This window comes from Geotrypetes seraphini, chromosome 3 (assembly GCF_902459505.1).
Source record: "Geotrypetes seraphini chromosome 3, aGeoSer1.1, whole genome shotgun sequence".
Lineage (NCBI taxonomy): Eukaryota > Metazoa > Chordata > Amphibia > Gymnophiona > Dermophiidae > Geotrypetes > Geotrypetes seraphini.
Genome location: NC_047086.1, coordinates 405,627,812 through 405,646,249, shown reverse-complemented (window position 1 = coordinate 405,646,249; position 18,438 = coordinate 405,627,812). Strand labels below are relative to the sequence as shown.

Genomic DNA, 18,438 nt, shown 5'->3' with positions numbered 1-18,438 from the left:
GCTGCCGAGAATGTCACTAAATTTGGAAATAAAATACCGCTTTCCACAAGCCGCCCTAGGGTGTAATAATGCAAGAGAACTCAGGCAAATAAATCACAGCAAAAACAGAGTGTGATGCTCTCTCTTTTCTGCCTTATTTCTTGCACAACTCGACCACTACGACCTCCACTAACCTTGTTTAGGCCTCAGTAACAGCAGTTGTTAGTCATTCCCTCATTTAGACAACTTTTCCTGGTTTTCTGTGTCATGGCTCCTACTCTCTGGAATTCTTTGCCTTTTTACCTTCGTCCAGAGAAATCATTTGTAACCTTCAAGGCACAATTAAAGGCATACAACTTCTATTTGGCCTTTAGCTCTTCACGTACTTCCTCCTGATGGCTACTTTACTTCTGTGTGAGGCAGATTTAAATTCTTTGGGTTAGATTCACTAAGCAAACCAATGGCTTTGCAACCCCTTTGCGACCCCCTACCCAATTTATCAACCTTCTGGCTGATCCTGTCCACACCCAATTCGATCTGCGCATGCAAATGAGGGAAATGGCCTGCAAATCTAGCAAGGCAGCGATTCAGGCACACCGACTGGGCTGACCAATCCAAAACCAAGCGTCTGATGAGGACCAGTCGCTCACTCCTTTCCTGCTCTCTCCCGAGCCGAAATACCAGCCCTGCAGCCCAGAAAAAAAACCCTACTCCCTGCCGCCCTGTCGCCCTTCCCCACAGCGCAGCCCCGCTTTAAAACCACGGGGAAGGGCGGCAGAGAGTAGGAGAGTCGGGGCCAGGATCTGCTCTTTGCTGGCCCAGCCTTGCATCCAAGTTGCCTCTTTTGTCCCCCAATCCAGCAACCTCGGTGATACCGCAGCTCTTCTGGCCATTTGAATCAATGGCCTTCGCCTGCCATTACTTCCCCAACCCTTCCCCTTTGTTTTGACCTCGCTGGTGCAGGAGAGTGGCGCATGCGTGGATCGCATGTACAGCCATAGAAACATAGAAACATAGAAATAGACGGCAGATAAGGGCCCACGGCCCATCTAGTCTGCCCACCTTAATGTCCCTCCCCTACCTTTGCCCTGTGAATAGATCCCATGTGCCGATCCCATTTGGCCTTAAAATCAGGCACGCTGCTGGTCTCAATCACCTGTAGAAACATAGAAACATAGAAATTGACGGCAGAAAAGGGCCATAGCCCATCGAGTCTGCCCATACCAGTGACCCACTCCCTGATTCTTACTCTCCTAGAGATCCCACATGAATATCCCATTTCCTCTTGAAATCTAACACGCTGCTGGCCTCAATCACCCGCTGAGGCAGCTCGTTCCAATGATCGACCACCCTTTCGGTGAAGAAGTACTTCCTAGCATCACCCTGAAATTTCCCTCCTCTGATTTTCAGCGAGTGTCCTCTGGTTACCGAGGGCCCCGTAAGACTGAAGATATCATCTTTCACCACTATACGCCCAGTAATATACTTGAAGGTTTCAATCATGTCTCCTCTCTGTCTTCGCTCCTCCAATGAGTACATCCGCAGTTTTTTTAACCTTTCTTCATACATGAGATCCCTGAGCCCCAAAACCATCTTGGTAGCCATTCGCTGAACCGACTCAATTCTCAACACATCTTTTCGGTAGTGTGGTCTCCAGAATTGAACACAATACTCGAGATGAGGTCTCACCATGGATCTGTACAGTGGCATTATGACTTCAGGTTTTCTGCTAACAAAACCCCTACGGATACAGCCCATCATTTGTCTTGCCTTGGATGAAGCCTTCTCTACTTGATTGGCAGCCTTCATATCGTCGCTAATGATCACTCCTAAATCACGTTCCATCGTGGTCCTGGACAAGGTTTCACCATTTAGTGTGTAAGTTCTGTGTGGATTTTTTTTGCCTAGATGCATTATTTTACATTTTTTAGCATTGAAGCCTAGCTGCCAAGTTGATGACCACTGCTCAAGCTGTTTTAGGTCCTGCGTCATAAAGTCAGGCACACTGCTTTTGCCAACTATGTAGTAGAAGTTATGTAGTAGAAGTTATGTAGTAGAAGACTATTCCAGCGATCAACCACTCTTTCAGTGAAAAAGAATTTCCTGGTGTCACCTCGTAGTTTCCCGCCCCTGATTTTCAACGGATGCCCTCTTGTTGTCGTGGGACCCTTGAAAAAGAAGATATCTTCCTCCGCCTCGATGCGGCCCGTAAGATACTTGAACATCTCGATCATGTCCCCCCTCTCTCTGCGCTCTTCGAGCGAGTATAGCTGTAATTTGTCAAGCCGTTTTTCGTATGGTAGATCCTTGAGTCCCGAGACCATCCGGGTGGCCATTCTTTGCACCGACTCCAGTCTCAGCACATCCTTGCGATAATGCGGCCTCCAGAATTGCACACAGTATTCCAGGTGGGGCCTCACCATGGATCTATACAATGGCATAATGACTTCCTCCTTACGACTGACGAAACCCCTTCGTATGCAGCCCATGATTTGTCTTGCCTTGGACGAAGCCTGCTCCACTTGATTGGCAGACTTCATGTCCTCACAGACCATCAACGATGGTCTGCGCATGCGTCGCGATCGGTCTTCAGCGATCCGTGGAATCGCTTGTGGGCGTGTTTCTGATTAGGTCATTTGCATGGGGAGCCTTTAGTGAATGGGTCGCCCAGCAAGACTCGGAAATGGATCGGAACCGGATCGGACAGGTAAGGGGGCTTTGTTCCCTCCCTTACCACACTGTTCATCCCTTTCCCCAACCTTTCTCTTTTTACTGTAATCCCCAATTCCCTCTTTCCCCATGTTCTCAATTCTTTTCCTTTACATTTTGTTTTCTTTCTGTTCTTTTTAAACTAAACTAAACTAAAATTTAGTTTTATAGATCGAGTCATCAACCAAGAGGAGCTCGACTTGGTTGACAATAATAAAATATAATACATAAATGTGACAAGAAAAAGTAGACTGAAATAGTTAATTTCCAAAATGGTTCGCAAACAAAAACGTTTTCAGAACTTTCCAGAATAAAGCAAAAGAACCTAAACTTCTTAATGTAAGCGGTTAATTTAAAAGCAAAAGAACAAAATCTCTTAAAGGTTCTGTTTGTACCACTGAGAGAGGGAAATGCAAGTTTTAATTTTGGTGAACTTCTGGCAAAATGAGATCTATCAACATTCCAGTCTAAAGGAATCAAAGTGGCAAAAATGCCAAATAGGATCTTAAATACAATACAAATTACTTGAATTGAATTCTGAGATACACTGGAAGCCAATGTAATTCTTTGAGCAGAGAGGGATTATGTGATCAAATTTACTCTTACCGAAGATAAGTTTAGCTGCAGTGTTCTGTATTAATTGACGTCTCTGCAGACTGACCTTTGAAAGACCCAAATACACTGAATTGCAGTAATCCAACCTTGACAGAATGATTGATTGAACCAATACAGAGAAGTGTTGTTGGTGAAAAATTGCTCTCACTCTTCTCAGAGCACAGAGACAGAAAGAACACTTTTTAATAAGCGAGTTCAGTTGGGTCTTAAATGTAAGTGAAGAATCGATAATACCTAGTATTAATGAGGAAAACTCAATTTTCAAAGATTCTCCTCAGTCTAAGATCACAGCAGAAGGGAGCGAATCTAACTTTGGGCCAAGTCATAAAAGCTTAGTCTTGGCAGCATTTAATTTCTTCTGGACCATCATCGCCCAGGACTGAAGTTTGGTAATACAATGGTTAATATTGGGTATCAAATTATCGAGCTGTGGATCAACCTCAAGTAATATGAAGATATCATCAGCAAATGTTAGTAAAGTTTCTCGGGTATTCAAATCGTAATGTTTCAATGAACTCATGTAGATGTTAAATACGATTGGAGACAATGGAGAGTCCTGGGGGACACCAAGATTTTAATTGTAAACCGCTTAGATTTGCAGTATATTAAATAAATTAAACTTGAATTTTCCCATATGTACTACACCATAGCTCCTAGGACTCCCCCACACACCATGACCGAACTACGTAGCCCTCACTACGTAGCCCTGCCCCCCTCAAACTGTTCTCGTCCTCAGAGCTGCGTTGGGAGGGCATCCACGCATGCTCCTTCCTGCCCTCGGCCGCACTTGTTTATAGGGACACGGGCAGTGGCTCTTGCACGCTGCACGTGGCTGACCTGCAAGTCTTCCCTCTGACATCAGAGCTGATGTCGGAGGGAAGGCTTACAGGTCAGCCACGTGCAGCGTGCAAGAGCCGGGCCGGCTTCAGCGATGCAGCTGGAAGTCAGGAAGAAGGGCATGGGTTCCCCTGTGGCAGCAGCGATTTAGGAGGAAGGAGACCCACGCAGTGCCACATACCTCCCACTAGCAGCTCACATACCCCTAGGGCAGGGGTGGGCAATTCCGGTCCTTGAGAGCCGAAGCCAGGACAGGTTTTCAGGATATCCACAATAAATATGCATGCATGCAAATTCATCTCACACATATTCATGGTGGAGATCATGAAAACCTGACCTGGCTCCGGCTCTCGAGGACCGGAATTGCCTACCCATGTCCTAGGGGTACACATACCATGTGTTGAGAAACACTGCTTTACAATACTGGTCTGGTAGATGAAGGGTGCAGGCTGATGCAAATTCACTGTTACTGCTAGAACGTAAACCAAAGGAGTTTTCCATGCCAGGAAGTGGTGACTACAGTACTTCAATGCTTTCTTTCCCTGGCCTGTAATTTGCATCTCTATGAGGTCAGCTTACAGACTCTCTGCTGTGCAGGCTCTAGGCTTTGAGTACAGGACACCCTGGAGATTCCCTTTGCCCTCCGGGAAAATCATTTGCATGCAAACTTGTTTTGAGCATCGATCACTGTTTCAGAATCGGCTCACAACAATCCACACAGTGCATCTAGGCCTGAATGAGCAGCAGACAGCAAGTCAACACCAGAAGAGACGGACAGACATGGAAAAAGTAGAGAATTTGTCCCTATCCCCATGGGATCCATCTCCATCCCTGTTCCGTCCTCCCAGTCCTGCAAACACTGTCCTCGACTACACACGACCTCGAACGAAGTGCTCAAGGCTTGTGCAGATGAGGACAGAGCTTGCAGAAATGGGGACAAATGTGTCCCTGTGTCATTCTCCAGGGGGAAGCCACTGTTTGCCCTGGGATTGGTAGCATGGAATATTGCTACTATTTGGGTTTCTGCCACGTACTTTTGACCATCGGTCTGACCCAATACGGCTATTTTATGTTCTTATGTAATGTGTGCGTGTATCAAACCGCAGGAGCACATCTGTGCTAGTGCTGGCCGATTCGCCAATTTCAATCAATTCACCGATTCACCTTGATTCGTTCTCCCCCCAAAAACAGACTCACCGATTCTCCCTCCCCCCCTGTGAAACCTGACATACCTCCAGGCCTCCTAAAGTAGCAGCAACAGTGGCGGTGGCCAGCTGACAGAAGCAGCACTCTGAACAGGCTGGTGCGGCCTGACCCACCGTGGCCTTCCCTCTGCCGCATCATTGATGATGTCACTAATGACGTGCCAGAGGGAAGCCCTGGAAGGAAAGGCCGCAGGCAGCCTGTTCACAGTGCTGCTTCTGTGGGCCGGCCGCCACTGCTGCTGCTTTAGGAGGCCTGGAGGTATGTCAGGTTTCACAGGAATCGATGAGCCTGTTTTGGGGGGAGAACGAATTAACGTGAATCGGTGAATTGATTCAAATGGGCAAATCGGCCAGCGCTAGCACACACACATACTCCTGCCAAGAGACTGCTGCTAGAGGTTGGGGCAGCCATTTTTAACAGGAGCAAGTGGGGTTCGCTCCTGCCTCTTCAGGTAAGCCGGAGGGGCCTGGTACAGCTTGGAGGAAGGGCCAGAAGGGAGGTCAGCCTTTGCTTGGGGACTGGAGGCAAGGAGGAACTGTGGATTGAATTTATGTGTGTGCAGAAACTTGCACAAGTCCAGTGAGACCCGAATGTTTAGGGTTCCCATATGGCTCCAGAAAAAGGAAGATGGACTGAAACATCCAGGTTTCACTTCCAGTGCTTTCAGTGGAAGTAAAACCCGGATGCCTCAATCTGTCCTCCTTTTTCTGGAGCCATACGGTAATCCTATGAATGTTCAAATGCTGGTGCCCAGATATGGCCAGCATTTTAAAACCCCCACTGCTTCCACTGGCTGAATGCTAACTAGTAAAGTTCCTTCTTGGATGCAGGGTCTCTACATCTCATTCTTGGCATCTTGGGTGAAACTGACCTGCCCAGCTTCCCCAGTTCTCAGCCCATTTCTCTAACCATGAATGCAAGTCCACTCCCTACCCCTGCCTCATGCCGACTCACAACCTGCTACTATCCCAGTATCCAGAACTGGGCTCCGCTGTTTTCCCCAGTGTTGTTTCTGGAGAGGGTACTGAGGAAGAAGGAATGCGACTGTGGGCAGAGGGGTACATAAGAACATAAGAAACGCCTTCACCGGATCAGACCAAGGTCCATCTAGTCCGGTGATCCGCACACGCGGAGGTCCATTTAGGTGCTCCTTTTTGGAGACCCGGATTTCCCGTATCCCTCAATATGATCTGCAAGAAGGTGTGCATCCAACTTGCGTTTGAAACCCAGCACAGTATTTTCTGCCACCACCTCCTCCGGGAGAGCATTCCAAGCGCCCACCACTCTTTGTGTGAAACAGAACTTCCTGACATCTGTCCTGAACCTGCTGCCATTGATAATGGAAGTAATTGGGGGTTTGAGGAGGGTCACTAACAAGGAATGTAAGCAACATTGTGTTCAAGCCAAAAATGAACTCCAACAATAAGGTCAAAAAAGTACTTTTTAGTAAGGGAAAAGGCCTCCAACACCCCCTGCCCAAAGCTCATTGCTTGGATTCAAGGGCACAACGGGAACAAGGTCTAAAAAACCCTCTAAATAGCATAAGTGCAAAATCTTTTTTGAATGTTTGGACCGCTCAAATAACTCCTGGTCCAAAATGTCTTCAAAAGGGCCAGAATATTCTCTCAAAAAAAACCCCATTAGTTGCCAATGTCCCACCAAAAATACTAGAACCAGCTAAAGTCCAAAATTGAAAACCTGATTCAGAACCAGCATCAGAATATTCTATTGAGTTGCATTTTGCGTTCATCTGCACTCAAACACAAGCCCCTCCATCGCACGGATTAGCAATTCTGTTCCATCTACTTTCGTTTCGCCGTTCTTACAATTACCCGGACACAGCTCAAAGAACTTTAAATCAGTAACTCTCAAATTTAGGTCCCCTTTTATCAAACCGCATTAAGGGTTTTTTTTTTAATCACCGGCTGCTGAGGTAAAAGCGCTAATACTCACAGAAGTCCTACAAGCTTTGCAGATTTTACCGTAGCAGTGGCATAGTAGGGGTTCCCATCAACAAACAATGAGGCATCGTCCTCAACACTAAAAAAAACCAGGCATCAACATTTTAGGATTAGCATCAACAGACTCCCCCGCCAACTCTGCCCACGTGCAAGTGAGGCCAGAGTCAGTGGCATGGCGCCCCGAGGCCCTGGACTCTTATGAGCCACGAAGAAAACCATGCCACCTCCCTCCCCCCACTCAACTCCCTTCCCCCAGGCTACTCTCCACCCCGCCCCACTGTGTCTCTCTTGCCCCATCATCAGCTGAGTGCCCGTATTAGGACACCCACCTTAATAACTCACTACGTCCCTTTGGGTGCAAGGAATGCAGATATGGTTCCCATATATTCAGGAACACTAGCTTCCGAGACCCGCATCCCTCACCTCCCAGGTAGCCAACTGATGCAACTGGTTCCTCCAATGCCAGAACGTCAGAGGGTAGCAGCCGGTGATTTTAAAAAACCCTAACACGGATTGATAAAAGGTGGTCTTCATTTTTTGTTGGTTTTGCACGTTATTTCAATTATAATGTGGCGTGAAAAACACTTGCTCCGTTTTAGTGTGCCAAAGCTAAAAAGGTTTGAGAGACACCGTTATAGATAATACAATATTGTAAAGAAAACCAAAGCACCTTCTAAGGAAGACATTCACAAGTGAGCATCTGCAAACAGCTTCGTTTTTCTCAATTGGCCAGTCAGCTTATTCCAAAGCAATAATATTCTCAATTTTGTTGCCACGCACCTTACGTTCACAACGGTTTGTGCCTCTGATCGCAAGGCTCTGTTCGATCTGTATATGTCCCAGAGAAACGGAAGCCAACGAGGCGCACGTGGACACAGAATCTGATGCACCAAAGAGAACACTTTAAACCAGTGGTCTCAAACTCGCAGCCTCCGCCAGGTCCTATTTTGCGGCCCGCAGTCTGTACTAGCGCTGCCCACTCTTTGCAGAGTCCTCCGGCTTCCCCCCTGGCCTCCCGCTATTACCTTCAGATAATTACTGCTGCCTGCAGAGAGGATTGCCAGTGATGTAGCGATCCTTGCAGGCTGCCGTCGTCCTCAGCAGCACGCTCCCTCTGCCACGATCCTGCCCCTGATGTCAAAGGAGGAGCGGGACCACGGCAGAAGTAGCGTGCTGTGGAGACCGATGGCAGCCTGCAAGAAACGCTCCAGCACTGGTGATCCTTTCTGCAGGCTGCGGAAATTAGCTGAAACTAAGACCGGAGGCCAGGGGGGGAAGCTGGAGGACGCTGCCTAGAAGGGGGGGGAACATGCAGGCCTTCGGGGGGAGGGGAGATTTATAAATATGAAGAATTTTACCTCATGCAAAATTGTCATTTCCTTAATTAGACATTAACTATTTTTTCTGCGGCCCTCCTAGTACCTACAAATCCCAAAATGTGGCCCTGCAAAGGGTTTGACTTTGAGACCGCTGCTTTAAACTGAATTCTTCGTTCAATCAGCAGCCAATGAAGGGGAGTTGTGTGGGATATTCTTGAAACACCACGAATCAGCCCAGCTGCTGAATTCATCAGAACCTCTAATGCCATCTGGAAAATCTGGATCCCCCTAGACACCCCCCCAAGCCTGCCCCCGCCCCGCCCCCCGCTGCCTGTTCTTGTCAGGCAGCATATCTGCGCATGCGCACTGACATCATCGCACAGTATCCGTGGACGCCCTCCTACACGAAGGAAAGCTTTTCGAATCCCGTACAAAGTGCTGGGTTTTGAAAAGCCATCCGGACCCCTGGACATGTCCTCAAAAGAAGGAGAAGTTTAGGGAAATCTGGACGTCTGGTAGCCCTAGATTTGGCCAAACCCAGGAATCGCGAATTACAATAGTCTAACCGAGTTAGAAGCAAACACTGGACTATACAGTTCTGAAATCATAAGCTGTCAAAAGTGGTTTTAACCTATTCAACATTCGAAGCTGGGCACAGCCCTTCTGAATAACGTTCATAATCTGTTTACTCAACGTCAATGCTGAATCTGAACCCAAGATCGTAATTTCCTTAATCAGATTCGCTCATCCTGCCTCCCCACCGTCATCAGCTCTCTTTAATTCACATTCACCTTCGATCCATGCTTTGACATCCACTCACACACCTTTATCATACATTGATTCAGGAAAGCATTTAACACAACAGAAGGGGCTGACTTCTGCAAGACCAGGCCTTACTCCTAATCCCTTCCCAGCACCCCCCCTCCCCCACTCCTTGGGTCATCAGTAAGCGTGGACGCTGAGAAAGCAGTAACGTCATTCCCCAACATACGGCCCCAGTGAATGAGCTCTGGAGTTCAGAATGAAATGCAATTAATGACTCAAAGCTACAGGATGGTGGCTGAAGTGGCCAAGCTACAGCGAGAACTGCAGAGCCGGGGAAACCCCTGAGAAAGAAAACAAAAAGCGAGAACAACATTCACTCAAGCTCAAGTGGTGGGGAAGTGGGACTAACGCAGATTGAAGATACCTTCTAGGTGGGGATCCCTGCAAAGCCTGGATCTAGAATCAGCAAATGGTTGGGTCCCCGATCTTTCCAGAAGGGAGACTTTTTGACCAGTCCTGGTTTTAAAATTACATCAGTGCTGCGGGTCCCATAATGCACCAGGATAAGGTTGGCAGAAATCCAGGATGGGTCCAACGGTCTCCTGGACTGGGTAACTTGGCAGCTCTCAGCCTCTCTCATACTGTGTGACCAGACCAGAATCTTCCAAGAAAGAGAATGAAAAGCCTTCTCCTGCAAAATGTCTCAGCTTCCTAACTACCGTATATACTCGGTTTATATTTGGGTCAGCACCCAACCACCCCCTCCTGGACCAGTTGCAGGCCTCCATTAGACCTGCCATAAGACCTGATGATCCAGCAGTGGCCAACTCTAACAATTCTCACCTCCCTCCCGCCTCCCCGACATGGTACCTTAAAATCCCTGGTGGTCCAGCAGTGAACCGGAGCAGGAGCAATCTTCCTACACTATCTGTATGGCTGCCACGAGTTCCCCTGGTTAGAATTGGCCAGAACAGGAGGTGGGAGGGATCCTTCCTGTCCTGGCCCACAGCTGGACCACCAGGTCTTGCAGCATCAGAAGGGAGGTGGCCTGGGTGCAGAGCCTGGCACAGCAGGGAGGGAAGGAGCTGGGTACAGAGCCTGGCAGGACATGAAGGGAGAGAAAACAAGGTGCAGAGCCTGGCAGGGCAGGGAGGGAGAGGAGACAAGGTGCAGAGCCTGGCAGGACAGGGCACTTGAATATAACACCCCCCCCCCACACACACACACACCCAGTTTATATTCAGGTCAACTTTTTTTCCTCCTTTTTGTGGAAAAGGTTACCTCGGTTAATATTCCAGTCGGTTTATATTTGAGTGTATACAATAGTTACATGTCTGGGGAGACTCCTGCCATGGATATAGTTCAATATTCTCATTTCCCTAAGAAAAAGCAACACTACCAGCGCAAGTGTGAGGTGGGATAAAATCAGGATTGGGTCCAGCTATTCTGAAAACATGGTGTCACTTGGCAGCCCTATGTCTAGAGTTGCCTATTAACCACTTTCACTTATATCCCAAAGCAATGTGGCATTTCTAGTCCCTGATTCTACCCAACACCCCACAATGCATCTGGATGGGGTTGTCAGAAATCCAGGAGCGGCTCAAAATCTCCTTCCTGGAACTGGGGCAGCTGTGTTCATGGGTATTTAGTTCACTAAACATCTGCTGAGAGGGTTTTTTTCCCAGCAGGAATGGCTAAGAAAGGTGAGGGCACATGTCAGACACGGCAACTGCTGACCCACCAGTATCTTAATGAAAACACTCAGTAGAGTGCCAGCTGCCCAAGTCCATGGAATCGGTAGCAAGGAATCTTGCATCTCTCTGGGATTCTGAAATCTCGTTATTCCTTGAGATTCTGGAATCTTGCTACTCTTTGGGATTCTGAAATCTTGTTATTCCTTGGGATTCCGGAATCTTGCTACTCTCTGGGATTCTGAAATCTCGTTATTCCTTGAGATTCTGGAATCTTGCTACTCTTTGGGATTCGGAAATGTTGTTATTCCTTGGGATTCTGGAATCTTGCTACTCTCTGGGATTCTGAAATCTCGTTATTCCTTGAGATTCTGGAATCTTGCTACTCTTTGGGATTCGGAAATCTCGTTATTCCTTGGGATTCTGGAATCTTGCTACTCTTTGGGATTCGGAAATGTTGTTATTCCTTGGGATTCTGGAATCTTGCTACTCTTTGGGATTCGGAAATGTTGTTATTCCTTGGGATTCTGGAATCTTGCTACTCTTTGGGATTCGGAAATGTTGTTATTCCTTGGGATTCCGGAATCTTGCTACTCTCTGGGATTCTGAAATCTCGTTATTCCTTGGGATTCTGGAATCTTGCTACTCTTTGGGATTCGGAAATGTTGTTATTCCTTGGGATTCCGGAATCTTGCTACTCTCTGGGATTCTGAAATCTCGTTATTCCTTGAGATTCTGGAATCTTGCTACTCTTTGGGATTCTGAAATCTCGTTATTCCTTGGGATTCTGGAATCTTGCTACTCTTTGGGATTCTGAAATCTCGTTATTCCTTGGGATTCTGGAATCTTGCTACTCCTTGGGATTCTGTCAGGTACTTGTGACCTGGATTGGTTGCTTTTGGAAGCAGGATACTGGCCTAGATGGACCATTCTTATGTTCCTGACTGAACAGTTTGCATAAAATCTTCCCAGTGCATAAGAGCTAATGAAGGGAATGTGCCGCTCCAAAGCCTTTCTAAAAATCTCCCTTAACTATTGTATTATTCGGAAGTAGGAAGTCCTATGACACAGTACATAATTTGCAACCTGTATAGCAGCTTCTCCTAGCCCTATGGAGTCCCCTCTTAGTTTCCCAAGAGGTCCCCCATGCTGAAATTAGAAATTGCTAGTAATGTTTTCCCATTTCTTTCTTTTGGGAGCTCATGCTGATAAGATGAGGATCTCTGCACCCTAATAGTCTGTGGTCAAGAGGACCAAAGCTCCGGCTTCCTGCAGGACCGGTAAAGTGAGAGGAATTCTTTTCTTTCCCGTTCTTATATTCCGAGTGCAGGATGAGGTGGTCTCGCAATTGGGGTAGTTTCGTAACACATGTTCCACATGGAAGGCATGCTTTACACACAGGAGATGGCTGTGAAAAACTGGGGGACACCTGCAGAAAGAGAGCACTCCTTAAGAGAGTGCCAGCATCTGTCCAGACGTGTCACTGGGGAGTGATGTTTGAACACAGGTGTCAAGGGTGTCCCTGTTTTAGAAAGTGCGCAAACATGCCCACCAAGCAGTTACAATAAAACCTTGGATTGCGAGACAAGCAAAAGATTTTATTAAATTTTAACTTGATATACAAGCAATGTCTTGCAATACGAGTACATTCTGTATACACGCGTCACGTCACCACAACTGAGCCGAGGTTCTTCTCTCTCTGAAGCTGTGGGAGTGCAGTGACGGTTCTAAACGAGCGAGATCTTGCAATACGAGTACATGAGTACATAAGAATTGCTGCTGCTGGGTCAGACCCGTGGTCCATCGTGACCAGCAGTCCGCTCACATGGCAGCACCTAGGTCAAAGACCAGTGCCCTAACCGAGACCAGCCCTACCTGCGTACGTTCCAGTTCAGCAGGAACTTGTCCAACCTTGTCTTGAATCCCTGGAGAGTGTTTTCCCTTACAACAGACTCCGGAAGAGCGTTCCAGTTTTCCACCACTCTCTGGGTGAAGAAGAACTTCCTTACGTTTGTACGGAATCTATCCCCTTTCAACTTTAGAGAGTGCCCTCTCGTTCTCCCTACCTTGGAGAGGGTGAACAATCCGTCTTCAGTACCTTGAATGTTTCGATCATGTCCCCTCTCAGTCTCCGCTTTTCAAGGGATAAGAGACCCAGTTTCTCCAATCTCTCACTGTACGTCAACATCATCACTCTCTCTGACGCTGCAAGAGTGTAGTGTAGGTCTTGTAATACAAGTATGTATAGTATTTTGTATTAAACTTTTTGGGTCGTCTGAGTTTCCATTATTGATATACAAGTGTTCTGGATTACAAGGATGGTTTCGGAACGAATTATGCTCACAAACCAAGGTTTTACTGTACTTTGCCCTAGTGGGCTCACTAGTTAAGGTGTTTTCTTTGTACCTGGGGCAATGGAGGGACAAAAAGGAACTGGAGTGGGAATTGAACCCACTTCCCCAGCATCTCTGCTAACCATGAACTGCCTGTCACCCACAGCAGCCCAAGTCACTAGATGGGAACCGAGAAGTCTCCATACGGCTTTCTTCAACAGGAGGATGACTGCACTGCTCTGACCCTGGTGTCTCATGCGTAGGATTATCATATGGCTCCAGGAAAAAGGAGGACGGATTGAGACATCCGGGTTTTACTTCCATTGAAAGCCATCCTCCTTTCTCTGGAGCCATATGGTTGCCCTACTCACGTGGGGTCAACGGAAGGGCATTAAATCTTTAAATCTACACCCCACCCACCCTCATACATACACACACACATTCTCACCTCAAGGATCAGAGCCTGAACTTGAATGTTAGGGAAACCCAAAAAGCAAGGACCCCTCCCCAAACTCTCCTTAGCCAGGGGGTTCCACTGCCTTCATTTTGGCATGGACCCTACCCCCCCAATGAAGCAAGGCCAGTATCATAAATGAGAGAAGCAAATGGGACTTACCGCACGGGGTCGGGGGGGCTCAATGGTCTGAAGAAAGGTGGGGCTGGGGTCGCTGGTGATCTCCTCATCGGACTCATCCCAGGACGATGAAAAGCCCGCTGAGGAGGCGGAGGAGGATGAGAGCTTCCTCAGGGAGGCGCTCGGGCGTCTAGGGCTCTCCGTTTGCTCAGGCCCATCCTGCTGCGCCCCCAGATCCGTCACGATCACCGACGGGATCCTGCTGGCGTGCCCGGCCCAGGTCTGCTGCTCCCGATCCAGCTGCTGATGGCAAAGGGGTAGGTCTGCAATTGGAGACGAAGCTCCTCGCAACACCACCTCCTGATCTGGGGAAGATTGGATTCCCGGTTCCGGCTCCTGATTTAGGAGCGACACCATCCGCCGCTCCTGCTTTGGGGGCGATTGGTCTCCAGGTTGCAGCTCCCGCTTTGGGGGCGACTGGTCTCCAGGTTGCAGCTCCCGCTTTGGGGGCGATCGGTCTCCAGGTTGCAGCTCCCGCTTTGGGGGCAGTGGGCTCCCCCGGTCCAGCTTGGGAGACGGACACCGGCGTGGGGGTTGGGGGCTGAGCTGCGCCTGAATGTGTGCCTCGAAGAGTCCCACTTTCTCGGTCACCTGCACATTGTGCAACTCCCGCTGCACCCGCGCCGCTCGCCTCCACCCCGGCTCCTCTTGCTCCCGCCGCCGCCAGAAGCGATCCCGTGCTTCCTCGTCCCCCTGCCCCAGCAGCACCGGGCATCGCGCGCTGTGCCTCTCAGGTGCCGGCAGCAGTGGGCGCCGGCAGCCGGGGGGGGTCTTGCTCGCGGTCTTGCCCTCACTTCGCTTGTTCATCGTCAGCAGGCTGTCGCGTGCGTAGCAATCCACGGCCATAGTAGAGCGTGGAGGGGGCGCCTCGCCCGGCTCAGTGTCCTCGGGGCGTGGAGAGTGGCATGGCTTCGTGGCCCCTTGGCCAAACCTCCTGGGAAGGAAAACAGCAAACGAGAGCAAGGTGAGGACATGCATGCAAAGCAAAAAACCCACCCCCACCCCCGCTAACATCTGCTATTTCCCTAGTGCTACCCTAGTGCCATCTCCCTGCAACTCATGCTTCTTCCAGCTTTATGAAAAAGGGCCAGGCAGCCAATGGGATCTCTTACTTACTGGACAAAATGTGCCCCAATCCCACTCAGCCACTAGGGTCTCTTCCTGGATAAGAGCTGTCCCGTTCCCAGCCAGTCAACATAGGCTCCTACTGGATAAGACGTCAGCCCTCTGTCTCTGCCTGCCTGTACAGAGCTCTGTGGGATTATCTGCCACCTGACTTGGAACCACAGGGAAGGATCCTCCCATTGTGAGGGGTGGGGGAATCAGTGGAAGCCGCCGAAGCAGTGATCCTAGCTAAGGGATTCAGGTCTCGAAGAAGAAGAGGGTGGAATCCCAAGCAGATGCTAAACACAAGGACTTCAGCTCAGCCTTTCCTGCCCCTACAAGCCTCAGCTCCGAAGAATCTCCCTGACGGTTCCTCCCATCAGGGATTCACAATCACCCCTTTTTTTTCACTCTGTCTCTTATGTGTGTCTAGAGAAGTGGTCTCAAACTCTCGGCCCGCCAGGTACTCTTTTGAGGCCCTCGGTATGTTTATCATAATCCCAAAAGTAAAATAAAACAGTTTCTTCATCATATGCCTTTATAGCTATAAATGGCAATATTATTATTAAGACTTAGCCAAAAGGAAAGATTAAGAAACTATAAAGAGTTTTACCTCATTTCTTTAATAAGACATTAACTTTTTTTTCTGAGGCCCTCCAAGGACCTCCAAATCCAAACTGTGGCCCTGCAAAGGGTCTGAGTTGGAGACCCCTGGTCTTTAGAGGAAGCAACCTGGACCTATCACATAAGTTAAATTCCGCCATATGTCACAGTTCTAGGCGGTGTACAGAATTCAAAATATATCATATATTGGGTAGTGAATTTAGCGTTATTAAAACCAAATGCTAATCCAAAATGGCCTTTTGCTGCGCAGGGGTCAAATTATGGAACTCACTTGTCAGTCAATTACGAAAATGTTATGACGAGGGTAATTTCAGAAAACTGTTAAAAACACACTTATTTGTTAATGCTTTTTTTTTTTTTTAGGAACTGATCTTTGCAACTGTTCCTTTGAAGGTCACTTGATGTGATTTTCTGATGATTATATGCTAATGCTTGTAACGATATGTAAACCGTTTAGGTTGAAACGGTAAATACATTTTTAAAAGAAAAAATCCCATCAAACCCCAGTGTTAAGTGACTGTTAACAAAACGTACCCCACAATCTCTCATATAAGCTACTTTGGGCTATTGTTGAATGAGCTGCCCAAATTTCAAATCCAAAATGGGTGATCTACAATATTTCAACCCCATGAGTTTTTCTTTCTTTTTTCCAAAAAGAGAGCGAGAAAAAAAAGGACCACTCAGTTGCCTCGTTTTTTCTCCCTTTTTGAAAAACACATGTGCTTGAAATATTGCAGGTCATCACACATTTTGGGAGTGAAAATTTGGGCAGTGTCACACTACAATATCCTGAGTGGAGTAGAACGGGCACAAGCGGATCGATGTTTCACTCCGTCAAAAATGACAAAGACTAGGGGACACTCGATGAAGTGACAGGGAAATACTCTTAAAACCAATAGGAGGAATTGTTTTTCACTCAGAGAATAGTTAAGCTCTGGAACGCGTTGCCAGAGGTTGTGGTAAGAGCGGATAGCGTAGCTGGTTTTAAGAAAGATTTGGACAAGTTCCTGGAGGAAAAGTCCACAGTCTGTTATTGAGAGAGACATGGGGGAAGCCACTGCTTGCCCTGAATCGGTAGCATGGAATATTGTTACTCCTTAATCCAGTGGCATTGACGTACAATACCATCCTATTTGGTACGTTAATGAGGGCTAAAAGCCAAATATCTGCCCGAAATAACAAACGTCTCTTTATAATGACAGGGGTTGAGGAATTGGAAGAACTCTGATAGATGAAATTACACTTTCTGGTGGGAATCTCTCTTTGTTATACAACAGGGACATTATAAGAAATTTATGGATGTTTGGGAGCCATTGACAGAATTCTGCAAGGAGTGACTGTTGATTTTGCCCTTTGATCATGCACATCCAGGGAGGGGTGGGGAGTTATTTTTATTTAGAGTGCAATTGTTGGCTATGTATAAAGGGGGAGGTTGAAATATGTATTTGTCATAAATATAATTTGTTAGAATTAAAGTGCAAAATGTCTGCAAAATATGTTGCACTTATTTTTGCCTTGAAAATGAATAAAGATATATATATATATATATATATATATATATAAAAAGAAAGGTTTGGACAAGTTCCTGGAGGAAAAGTCCACAGTCTGCTATTGAGAGAGACACAGGGGAAGCCACTGCTAGCCCTGAATCGGTAGTATGGAATGTTGCTACTCTTTGGGAATTGGACAGTTAAGCCATTGTGACATCACTGCTGAGGTTGGCTCTGAGGCATTATGACATCACAATCTCAGCTCTGGAATGTTGCTCTCATTGGGGTTCCGGAATCTTGCTATTCTTTGAGATGCTGGAATGTTGCGCCTCCTTGGGTTTGGGCCAGGTACTAGGGACCTGGATTGGCCACCGTGGGAACGGGCTACTGGGCTTGATGGACCGTTGGTGTGACCTAGGGAGGCTATTGATGGGTTTGTTGGATTTATCCTGAATCTTTGACCATTTGTTTCCCAAAGGGAAATTGCTTTTGATGCATCTATGTGCTGAGAATGTTAGATTTTGAAATGCAAATCCTTTGCTTTCTTGGAGCTCCCTGGACGTGAGTGCAGGTTAAGCTCCCAGGGGCTCGCGAGACGGCTCGCTCTCGCGGAAGCAGCCGCGGTCCTAGTCCTGCCCCGGAACCCGCATAGGGCGCGCGCCGTACAAGCCCAACCGGGGCTCCAAGATGCATTGCTCAGATTCCTGCTCTGACCTCAAAAACATTTGCAAAGCAGGAGGGGCGATCAGAACAACAACCCCCCCCCCCCCCAAAAAAAAAAAAAAAAAAAACCAGCGCAGAAAAGTTGGAAAAAGTCCGGCCCAAGGGAGTTGGGGGAGGGGAAGGCAGGGGCTGGGGCTGGGGCTCACCTCTGTCCTCAAATCCCAAGCAGCAGACAATTAGGTGCAAAACACTGCGACCCCCCCCCCCCCCTTACCTGACATCAGCAGCTGGACAGGTCACATCTGCCCCCCTGGACTAGGAAAGGCCCCAGGGAGTGAGAGCAAAGCTGGCTCCAACCATGTTGTCCCCGTCTGAAGAGCTGCTCTTGCTCGCTGCCTGCAAGTTCTTCACTGTGGAGCTGAGAAAAAAAAAAAAAAAAAAAGGCAGGAAGGAAGTTGTGAGTCTGGGGTTGGACTCAGCGGAACAAGACTCTCTCTCTGGACCTGCA

General features: G+C 47.9%; 1 protein-coding gene across 1 annotated transcript in view; it reads right to left on the bottom strand.

The window, feature by feature from the left end:
• The window catches only part of ITPKB (inositol-trisphosphate 3-kinase B), a 179,180-nt gene extending 160,834 nt beyond the window's left edge, over positions 1-18,346 (bottom strand). Inside the window, exons 1-2 of the mRNA XM_033937411.1 lie at positions 18,205-18,346; positions 14,032-14,983 (exon numbers count right to left, since the gene is read on the bottom strand). Of these exons, the coding sequence (XP_033793302.1) occupies positions 14,032-14,895 (864 nt within the window). The 5' untranslated portion in view covers positions 14,896-14,983; positions 18,205-18,346. The remainder of the gene's footprint in view (positions 1-14,031; positions 14,984-18,204) is intronic.
• Positions 18,347-18,438: the final 92 nt, after the last annotated feature.